The sequence below is a fragment of the Oncorhynchus masou genome, chromosome 9, assembly GCF_036934945.1.
Source record: "Oncorhynchus masou masou isolate Uvic2021 chromosome 9, UVic_Omas_1.1, whole genome shotgun sequence".
NCBI lineage: Eukaryota > Metazoa > Chordata > Actinopteri > Salmoniformes > Salmonidae > Oncorhynchus > Oncorhynchus masou.
The window spans coordinates 65,483,912-65,495,947 of NC_088220.1; the positions used below are offsets into that span (position 1 = coordinate 65,483,912).

The 12,036-nt window shown below is 42.0% G+C and overlaps 1 protein-coding gene across 3 annotated transcripts in view; it reads left to right on the top strand.

Moving 5' to 3' along the window:
• LOC135546484 (cell adhesion molecule 1-like) overlaps nucleotides 1-12,036 on the top strand; it is a 212,033-nt gene that overhangs the window by 161,671 nt on the left and 38,326 nt on the right. For 2 of the 3 annotated variants that reach the window (XM_064974948.1, XM_064974949.1), the window contains one exon: nucleotides 381-434. In XM_064974948.1, the coding sequence (XP_064831020.1) occupies nucleotides 381-434 (54 nt within the window). Of the gene's footprint in view, nucleotides 1-380; nucleotides 435-643; nucleotides 1,070-12,036 lie in introns of those variants that run through there. The other variant, XM_064974950.1, reaches the window with a different exon arrangement.

The window sequence follows — 12,036 nt, forward strand, 5'->3', positions numbered from 1 at the left end:
TAATGAGTAGAGGTTTAAGTAAGATTGGAATTACCTGATATCAAACACTGTGCATTGTCAAAGCTCTGATATTACATTCACTATCACCAGACAGTAGAAACTATATCAATGATACGTTGACACAGGTTACAGATGAAGAATGCAATATGGGAAAAGCAACATCCTTCCTGTGGGAAAAACAGCCATCGTCTTATTGAGACCATACAGAACCCAAATCATTATCTCGCTCTATAGTAATACTACAGTAGTTACTGAATGATTTAGACTTTCCCAATTCTGCTACAATACTTCCATACTTGCATGACCCCATCCTTAATGGCTTCTCACACTTTCTTTATTTCTTATACATTTCTTCTTTATTTTGTATGTTTTCCATCTAGATGCTCCTACCACGATCCCCACACCCACCACCTTGAACCTAGACAACACCCAAGGTACTGTATGTCCCCACTTTGTTAATTCTCAACCCTCACCTGTGTGTACACGTGTGCATGCTTGTGAGTGTGTTTGCAGTAGTGTAGTACAGTGAGAAAGAGAGAGTTTGGGAGAGAGAAAGAGAGAGGTTGAGACTGCGGGCGGGCAGTCTCAATCAGATCGTTCTACTGATAGATGCCATAGCGGACACCCTGCACTGTGCTTTCAGGGACACCTGTCACAGCCCTTTCCTGTCACGTTTGATCTGGAGGATGGAGGAGACATGTCGGTCGCTCGGCACTCTGCTATCTTATCAGCATCGCCATGCAGCCGTATCTCAACCTGCCCACACTCACATCACAGTCACATTACAATGCCCTTTACATCTCCCCCATCAAATCACAATCACATCCATCTTTGTAGGTCTGGAAACATTGACAGATTTTTTTTTCTCTTTGACTTATGATATGGATGAAGGACAGTTTATTTACAGTGTCAGCTGGCCCACCTCTGTACATACTGTTTAGTGTTGGATCTTCTACGGTACTATATGTAGTTCTTATTCTTTTCACTTTTGTGGCGGAAGAAGTGTGTTGACTATTGGGAAGACTTCTTTGTGTATAATATGGTTGTTCAAATAAACTGAAAAACAAAACAAAAATCTGTCTCTCCTCCATTCTAGATAGTTCAAGTTTGTTCGTATACAGACACATGGAGACCATTTAGTAGGAATGCCAAATGCATTCATCAGTGAGAGAAAGTCCATTTAGAAGATAATACATTTCTGATAAACTGGCAGTGAGAGAAATAGAATGGGAGTACTGGGATGGGCTAGAGCTTTTAAAATATCTATTAAAGCCTAATGTTGGCCAAAAGTACTTGGCAGCATCAGGAGGTGACATTTAGAGATAACTAAATATGGCATTTATATTGCAGAGTAACTGCAGCACTGACAACTGCCATTAATTATATTCTCTGTTTGCCAGCTAAACGCAGACCTCGTAATTGATTTCTATCAATATTTGCAAGCAGAGTTCCCTCAAACGTTTGGATGAAATCCTGCGCTATGGAAGTACTCCATATGTCCTGCTGTGATTCTCTACTAACACACAGGGGAGGGGCAAATGCACGTTCATAGCTGACAATGTACTTCCAGAGCTAACATGAAGTCATCCCGAGTCATTCAAAGCCAGCCCACCGAGATGTACAATACGTACATGTCCCATGGCATGTCACACAGAGGAGGAGGTGGTGGTGGTGGGTGGTGGTACAGTATGGCTCTTTGATTTCCACTCAGGCACTAGAGAAGTAATCAGGTCCCTTTCATGCTGGTGCTGGAAACCTCCGGAGGCCATTTTGTGTGTCTGAGTAGAGGGAGTAGAGAGCCTGAGTGTCTCATCAACTGCACAATCAGGTCTACAAGGTGAATGAGTGGTCTGGGACATGAAGAAGCTCTAGCTCCTATTTCTACGGGGTTTTTTAATAGTCCATTTGGAATATTTTACTCCAAAAAAGAGGGGTGAACTTTTATATATAGGATCTTCTGTATCAATGACAATCCTACTATACTGTGTCCCGGTATTTCTACTTTTATACAGATGTAGGATCTTAATTTGATCACCCTGTTGCAGGAGAACTTTCCTGCAATGCAGGACATTTTAATCCTGTACTGTATTTGAAGTTTAAAAAGGCTTCTGAAGTTGGGAATTTCCACTGAAATATATATTTTGTATATTAATTAGAGCCTGTTTAATAATTCACATTTCATCTTGATGCAGGATTGTTTTCCTGCTGTAGAAAACTGTCTCAAAAGATCCTACATGTGTACATCTAATGTTCTTTGATTGTCCTTGGACTAGGACAAAACTCTGAGGAGACTGTTTATCTCATATGGTCTCTACAGAGAATCAACAGATGACTCCTCCCACGGGCGTCAGCCAATTTACTTTGAAAATGCAATTCGTAAACAGGTGGTTGTTAAAATTGTGTGTTGTGTTTTTCATTGTAAACCAATTACTCTTCACTTACAGTTTAATGAATGTGGCAGCGCAGACGTTTTCATAAGTCCTCAGTGATTTCCGAGAGACAGGACTAAAACGGGGGTTTGACATGATTTCTGCAGTGCATGCCGGTAGGATGTAATAGAGCTTTCTTGCTGTTCACTACTTTTCTGAATACTATGTCTCAGGGGCCTTGTTAACCTGACATGCAATGCATCACATTGTGTTACTATAAGCTGCAGAACCGCACCTTCTGTTGGCCTTTTACTCTGTTCAAGCACAAACTTACATTCGCAACAGAGGGTAATGAGTGTCCTGACCAGAATATTCTTGCCCATAGAGATTGAAATATCATGTAATGTACCATAGCTTTACATTGTACTTAGATAACTCTGTATTGGCCTTCATAGGAATTCCTGTCGTCGAGGACAACTTGAGCTAGTTCCTCCCAGCCCTGAGTGACACAGTGCGCTCCTGTGATGTGTGTGAATGGTGTTATCCAAATGAATGTGTAAACATACAGCTCTCAAGCTGCCATTTTCCATTGATCCACACAAGCAACCGTCCCTCCATGTGGCCTCTCCACTTCCCTTTTATAAGCTAAGGGAAACATTCTGTGAGGTTCCATTCTGAACAAGTTGTTTATGCACCATTTCCTCTTTGTGTGGCTCCTAGTTCATGTGGAATGTAGCTTTTCATTTCCACAGTGTAATGCTTTCATGCCCTGCTAGATTTTTCTCTCCTCTGATAAGTGTTTTATTTTTTTCTCTCGATTTCCTTGGTGTAGCCTAGCAACAGGCAAGAGCAGCAGCGGTTCAAGGCCTAAATATGGTTTTGTGTTGAGGAGGAGCAAATGCCATGGTAAAGCATGAAACCACAGAGTCGTTTGTACATCTCTGTTGTAGAGCTGGCCAGTCCTCCACATTTTGTATCTACTGCTCTATCTCAAAGAAAGAAAGAAAGAAAGAAAGAAAGAAAGAAAGAGAGAAAGAGAGAAAGAGAGAAAGAAAGAAAGAAAGAAAGAAGGAAAGAAGGAAAGAAAGAAAGAAAGAGAGAAAGAGAGAAAGAGAGAAAGAAAGAGGCTGATTGGAGAATTCACATTGTCAAGCTTTTCAGCGTTCCTATATAAAATACTGTATGTAGGACTAAGGGGCTTTAAGTCCCTTTAGAGTTCGGCGAGAAATTAGTCACTATCAGTCTATGAAAGCGTTGTCATGGGTTTTCTAAAACCTATTTTCAATGCTGTACTGTCAACTATACATACACCAATAGTTACTTAACCAAAGGTTATTGTAAAGTGCATTGAAAGTAGCTTTTAAATCAGCTGTATTCACTTTTTTTAAGTAAAGAGGCCGAGAGAACAGGGGTTCCCAAACCTTCTTCCAATTCACAAATGTATGGGGAAGTTATTTTAAAATAATTTTTACTATTATAAAATGGCATACAAACAAGTACAGTGCCCATCCTAATTCATAAGTGCTGCCTCTCTGATTGGTTTGCTAACCTAATGCAATGCTCCAGGCACCATGGCTTATATGAGGGGCTGGCGTGAATAGATTTCAGCCAGCATTATTAAACAGAGTGGTTTCTGGTATTGTGCTGGCAGGCTGGTTTCTATTGTTGAGAGGGTAGTAGTCATTCTGATTCTACAGCTCAGGGTTTATAAAGGCAGTCTGCGGAGGTGAAGCCCTCGCTCGTCAAACATTCAGAGATGATCCCAGGGAGGGACATCATATCCCGGGTAATCTCCTGCTAACACCCTCCTTACCTCGCCTTGGCTGGAGAAAGTAGAGAGTATAGAAGAATCTGCACAGAAACACTTCTCACCATTCACAATGATCTCTATGGAAAACTCAAACTACTTGATAGGGCTTCTGTACATTGTTCTGGTGTGCATGTTGAATAAATTAACTGTAAGAAGAAATAGGGTAAATGTTGAGAATCCTGTTCAATTGAATGAGATCGCCAGAGCCCCATGGTTTAACATCTGGTCCAGATGTACAGGCTCAGTGGCTGGAGGAGCACCAAGTCCTCCCCATGCAGGGTTCCCACAGTTCCACGTTCAGCTGCAATCTATATATTGTCTTAAAGGATATCATGTATACAGAGCCAAAGATAGGCCACCGGTCATGCTGCCTGCTACCACACAGAACTTTGTCAAGCCTGTGTTTGTACGCTGCAAGGATGCTAGCCCACCACAGTATATCCACTATCAACCAGCTAAACTGATCCTACTCCAGGGAAGGACCTTTCATAAACAATAAATGAGTCAATCTGAGTTTAGCTGGCACTAAGAATAAGGAATGAATGGAACTCTTGACCTCGACTTTTCTCTCCCCTGCTTTGTTTTGTGAGGCAATTTGTTTGTCAATGACTAAAGCTGAAATGTATTGGAGTGAAACTAGAGAAAGTATGCTGTCTTACTGTAAGTGCACATTGATATTTTCGCTGTTTTTATTCATGTGTTCTCATATGTTTCATTGCTGTCTTATGGAGTGGTTTGGCTTCTTCATCTTCCAAAAGTATGTGGGCGGTATCTTCAAGCTGTGCATGTAATCTTCAGCACAAACAAATATTAGCAAATGTTCTACAAAATATCAAACTGTCTTTACTGTCACAACAATGTGTAACAGGATTATAAACAGTAATACATGCTAGTTTGAGAAAATAATTGTAAACAGTATCTTACGAGCTAAGTCCTATCTGTTAGATAATATAGCCATGTAAAGTGTTACCAACCACACCAAGGTGAGGCTAAATGGTGTCACTAAATAGTGTTGAAGCCTATGTCAGTGAGTTAATGGGCTACAGTGGAAGTGAGAAGTTTTCCACGTTCTGATGTTGAAACGGTACAGTGCCTAACTTTGACACTCCTAGTTGTGCTGCTGAAGCACTGCCAAAGATGGCTCTGCAGAGACAGACAGACAGACAGACAGACAGACAGACAGACAGACAGACAGACAGACAGACAGACAGACAGACAGACAGACAGACAGACAGACAGACAGACAGACATGTGACTTTATTATGCTGATTCTCCTGGTGCTGAGAAAGAAGCAAAAATACGTGAATGATTCAGCTGTTCACGGCTTTGACTGAGTGACTCCTCCAAATACATACACCCACTTGGTTTTAGCACCTTAGAAATTAGATGGCACCTTATGATAATGTATGCATTTAGAACTGAAGTAAAGTCATACTAGTGTATTATGAAATATACTATATTTGAAAGAGGTGAAATGTAGAGGCAATAGGTCGGTTTCACTGCATAGTAATTAACAATGAATTAACGCACACTAACTGTCTGAGTCAATAGTGTTAGAGCCAGGCCTGAATCAGAATGCACAAACGTGTGTTCATTCATTGTTCATCAAACATTATAGCATTTGTTAAACATTTAATGCAAACACCTAACACTTGTATATCATTAGCCTTTGAGGCTCAACATTAAATACTTATTTAATATGCAAATGAGTTTTGGCTCAGATTAGCAGATTGGTTCCCTTTGTAATGGGTGTGCTTTGCTTCCTTGATTTATCAACAAAAAATAAATGGTATTTATATGTGGAGAAAATTAGCCACTGGCTCCATTCTAGTCTGTACAATAGTCCATTATAATTGGTCCCCAGGGGTTTTACTGTGCCAGGATGGGGATGTTCAAAGAGTATCATACTAAATGAAGATAGTTTTCTCATAAGGCCTGATTTTACCTTGAAATGTGGATACTTAACTTTAAAACTTTAACTTTTCTTAGCTCTTGAGGAACTGACGTTGTGATGTTAGAAGAGCATATTTGGGAATATTCGAGGTAAAAAAAGGAAAACAGGCATAGATTCAATATTCCTCAAAACCCATGATGAACCCTTTCAACATTCTTAGGTTGACATGCGCCGCAGTAGAATGTCTAACCAGAAGTGGTTTGTTAGTTTGTCTACCTGCTGACCCTGAAAAGGGTAACAATATTTGGCATTGGAAGTTCAGGGAACTCCGTTCCTTGAATATTTTTTCTGAGGTTAGAGTTGGTTATGTTGTGATGCAGTAGCTAATGTGAAAGCAGAGCAGAGCACTGGAATATCTTTTCCATTAGCTTGTCAATCACTTTTCTTAGCAATGACCTCTAGAAAAACAGCTTTAAAAAAACTAGGAACCAGGCAGCATTCACAATGTTCTTTTTTGTGTAGTCAAGAAGCTTGTTTTGTCAATCCAAAGTTTTCCCAACTACATGTTTGCTAACATCCCAAGGTACAGAGTTCAGTCAACTCTCCATTCACAGATTTGATGTGTTGCTAATAGTAGTTCATCTGTATTTTCGCACCTCCATAAAATGTCACGGTTGAGTCTGCGAATTTTCACTGCTTTGTTCAGAATTGACAAAGCAAGTATGTTTCGGAATCTCTATTGTGCTGAAGAAGGTTGAGGCATTGCAATTGTATTGAGGACAATGCTCATATTTTTCAGCAGTGCAGTTAGAGATTTTTAGATGACCCTGTCTAGAATAAGATGTTTTTTTTAATAAAAACATAAATTAGAACTTTTCTTTTTTTAAATGTTCCTTCCAAAGAACACATAAAGGATTGACCTCACAGCCCTAAGTGATGCCTGCACTCTATGAACTGACCTCAACAAAGACTCTTTCAAATCTTTTTTGATTTGTTTTATTTTACCTTTATTTATCTAGGCAATCTAAGGCTCATTTGAATTCAGTCCAACCTCAATTGCCATATTTACCTGTACAGATGTAGGATCTTAATTTTAGCCAGTTTGCTACAGCAGGAAAATAATCCTGCAGCATCAGGAACTTTTAATTATTATGTGCATTATATTTAATGGACTTTTTTGTAGGTTGATAAATCAAGTCTGAAATTTCAAAGTGGAAATTACAAACTTCAGAAACCATTTTTAATCACTGGGTGATACAATTACATCTGTAGCTCTTTTTCACAAAACCAACATGCTTAAAAAGCTTTTGCTACTACCAAGTAGACTCTGCTACTAATAAGTACAGTCTGCTACTACCAAGTAGACTCTGCTACTACCAAGTAGCCTGTGCTACTACCAAGTCGACAGCTACTACTAAGTACACTCTGCTATTACCAAGTTGACTCTGCTATTACCAAGTTGACTCTGCTACTACCAAGTAGCTTATGCTACTACCAAGTCGACAGCTACTACTAAGTACACTCTGCTATTACCAAGTTGACTCTGCTACTACCAAGTCGACAGCTACTACTAAGTACACTCTGTTATTACCAAGTTGACTCTGCTACTACCAAGTCGACTCTGCTACTACCAAGTCGACAGCTACTACTAAGTCGACTCTGCTACTACCAAGTCGACTCTGCTACTACCAAGTCGAGAGCTACTACTACCAAGTCGACTCTGCTACTACCAAGTCGACAGCTACTACAAAGTAGACTCTGCTACTACCAAGTAGCCTATGCTACTAACAAGTCGACAGCTACTACTAAGTACACTCTGCTATTACCAAGTTGACTCTGCTACTACCAAGTCGACAGCTACTACTAAGTACACTCTGTTATTACCAAGTTGACTCTGCTACTACCAAGTCGACTCTGCCACTACCAAGTCGACAGCTACTACTAGTAGACTCTGCTACTACCAAGTAGCCTATGCTACTACCAAGTCAACTCTGCTACTACCAAGTCGACTCTGCTATTACCAAGTTGACTCTGCTACTACCAAGTCGACTCTGCTACTACCAAGTCGACAGCTACTACTAAGTACACTCTGCTATTACTAAGTTGACTCTGCTACTACCAAGTCGACTCTGCTACTACCAAGTCGACTCTGCTACTAACCAAGTTGACTCTGCTACTACCAAGTCGACTCTGCTACTACCAAGTCGACTCTGCTACTACCAAGTCGACTCTGCTACTACCAAGTCGACAGCTACTACTAAGTACACTCTGCTATTACCAAGTTGACTCTGCTACTACCAAGTCAACAGCTACTACTAAGTACACTCTGCTACTACCAAGTCGACTCTGCTACTACCAAGTCGACTCTGCTACTACCAAGTCGACTCTGGTATTACCAAGTCGACAGCTACTACTAAGTACACTCCGCTATTACCAAGTTGACTCTGCTACTACCAAGTTGACTCTGCTACTACCAAGTCGACACTGCTACTACCAAGTCGACTCTGCTACTACCAAGTCGACAGCTACTACTAAGTAGACTCTGCTACTACAAAGTAGCCTATGCTACTACCAAGTCGACTCTGCTACTACCAAGTCGACTCTGCTACTACCAATTCGACTCTGCTACTACCAAGTCGACTCTGCTACTACCAAGTCGACTCTGCTACTACCAAGTCGACTCTGCTACTACCAAGTCGACAGCTACTACTAAGTACACTCTGCTACTACCAAGTCGACTCTGCTACTACCAAGTCGACTCTGCTACTACCAAGTCGACAGCTACTACTAAGTACACTCTGCTACTACCAAGTCGACTCTGCTACTACCAAGTCGACTCTGCTACTACCAAGTTGTCAGCTACTACTAAGTACACTCTGCTATTACCAAGTTGACTCTGCTACTACCAAGTTGACTCTGCTACTACCAAGTCGACACTGCTACTACCAAGTCGACTCTGCTACTACCAAGTCGACTCTGCTACTACCAAGTCGACAGCTACTACTAAGTACTCTCTGCTATTACCAAGTTGACTCTGCTACTACCAAGTCGACTCTGCTACTACCAAGTCGACTCTGCTACTACCAAGTCGACTCTGCTACTACCAAGTTGACTCTGCTACTACCAAGTCGACAGCTACTACCAAGTTGACTCTGCTACTACCAAGTCAACAGCTACTACTAAGTACACTCTGCTATTACCAAGTTGACTCTGCTACTACCAAGTCAACAGCTACTACTAAGTACACTCTGCTACTACCAAGTCGACTCTGCTACTACCAAGTCGACTCTGCTACTACCAAGTCGACTCTGCTATTACCAAGTCGACAGCTACTACTAAGTACACTCCGCTTTTACCAAGTTGACTCTGCTACTACCAAGTCGACACTGCTACTACCAAGTCGACTCTGCTACTACCAAGTCGACTCTGCTACTACCAAGTTGACTCTGCTACTACCAAGTCGACTCTGCTACTACCAAGTCGACTCTGCTACTACCAAGTCGACAGCTACTACTAAGTACACTCTGCTATTACCAAGTTGACTCTGCTACTACCAAGTCAACAGCATCTACTAAGTACACTCTGCTACTACCAAGTCGACTCTGCTACTACCAAGTCGACTCTGCTACTACCAAGTCGACTCTGCTATTACCAAGTCGACAGCTACTACAAAGTACACTCCGCTATTACCAAGTTGACTCTGCTACTACCAAGTTGACTCTGCTACTACCAAGTCGACACTGCTACTACCAAGTCGACTCTGGTTCTACCAAGTCGACTCTGCTACTACCAAGTTGACTCTGCTACTACCAAGTCGACACTGCTACTACCAGGTCAACTCTGCTACTACCAAGTCGACTCTGCTACTACCAAGTCGACTCTGCTACTACCAAGTCGACAGCTACTACTAAGTACACTCTGCTACTACCAAGTCGACTCTGCTACTACCAAGTCGACTCTGCTACTACCAAGTTGACAGCTACTACTAAGTACACTCTGCTATTACCAAGTTGACTCTGCTACTACCAAGTTGACTCTGCTACTACCAAGTCGACAGCTACTACTAAGTACACTCTGCTATTACCAAGTTGACTCTGCTACTACCAAGTCAACAGCTACTACTAAGTACACTCTGCTACTACCAAGTCGACTCTGCTACTACCAAGTCAACTCTGCTATTACCAAGACGACAGCTACTACTAAGTACACTCCGCTATTACCAAGTTGACTCTGCTACTACCAAGTCGACACTGCTACTACCAAGTCGACTCTGCTACTACCAAGTCGACAGCTACTACAAAGTACACTCTGCTATTACCAAGTTGACTCTGCTACTACCAAGTCGACTCTGCTACAACCAAGTCGACTCTGCTACTACCAAGTCGACTCTGCTACTACCAAGTTGACTCTGCTACTACCAAGTCGACAGCTACTACTAAGTCGACTCTGCTACTACCAAGTCGACAGCTACTACTAAGTACACTCTGCTATTACCAAGTTGACTCTGCTACTACCAAGTCGACTCTGCTCTACCAAGTCGACAGCTACTACTAAGTACACTCTGCTATTACCAAGTTGACTCTGCTACTACCAAGTCAACAGCTATTACCAAGTTGACTCTGCTACTACCAAGTCGACTCTGCTACAACCAAGTCGACTCTGCTACTACCAAGTCGACTCTGCTACTACCAAGTTGACTCTGCTACTACCAAGTCGACAGCTACTACTAAGTCGACTCTGCTACTACCAAGTCGACAGCTACTACTAAGTACACTCTGCTATTACCAAGTTGACTCTGCTACTACCAAGTCGACTCTGCTACTACCAAGTTGACTCTGCTACTACCAAGTCGACAGCTACTACTAAGTACACTCTGCTATTACCAAGTTGACTCTGCTACTACCAAATCGACTCTGCTACTACCAAGTTGACTCTGCTACTACCAAGTCGACTCTGCTACTACCAAGTTGACTCTGCTACTACCAAGTCGACAGCTACTACTAAGTACACTCTGCTATTACCAAGTTGACTCTGCTACTACCAAGTTGACTCTGCTACTACCAAGTCGACAGCTACTACTAAGTACACTCTGCTATTACCAAGTTGACTCTGCTACTACCAAGTCAACAGCTACTACTAAGTACACTCTGCTACTACCAAGTCGACTCTGCTACTACCAAGTCGACTCTGCTACTACCAAGTCGACTCTGCTATTACCAAGACGACAGCTACTACTAAGTACACTCCGCTATTACCAAGTTGACTCTCCTACTACCAAGTCGACACTGCTACTACCAAGTCGACTCTGCTACTACCAAGTCGACAGCTACTACAAAGTACACTCTGCTATTACCAAGTTGACTCTGCTACTACCAAGTCGACTCTGCTACAACCAAGTCGACTCTGCTACTACCAAGTCGACTCTGCTACTACCAAGTTGACTCTGCTACTACCAAGTCGACAGCTACTACTAAGTCGACTCTGCTACTACCAAGTCGACAGCTACTACTAAGTACACTCTGCTATTACCAAGTTGACTCTGCTACTACCAAGTCGACTCTGCTACTACCAAATCGACTCTGCTACTACCAAGTTGACTCTGCTACTACCAAGTCGACTCTGCTACTACCAAGTCGACTCTGCTACTACCAAGTCGACAGCTACTACTAAGTACACTCTGCTATTACCAAGTTGACTCTGCTACTACCAAGTCAACAGCTATTACCAAGTTGACTCTGCTACTACCAAGTCGACTCTGATACAACCAAGTCGACTCTGCTACTACCAAGTCGACTCTGCTACTACCAAGTTGACTCTGCTACTACCAAGTCGACAGCTACTACTAAGTCGACTCTGCTACTACCAAGTCGACAGCTACTACTAAGTACACTCTGCTATTACCAAGTTGACTCTGCTACTACCAAGTCGACTCTGCTACTACCAAATCAACTCTGCTACTACCA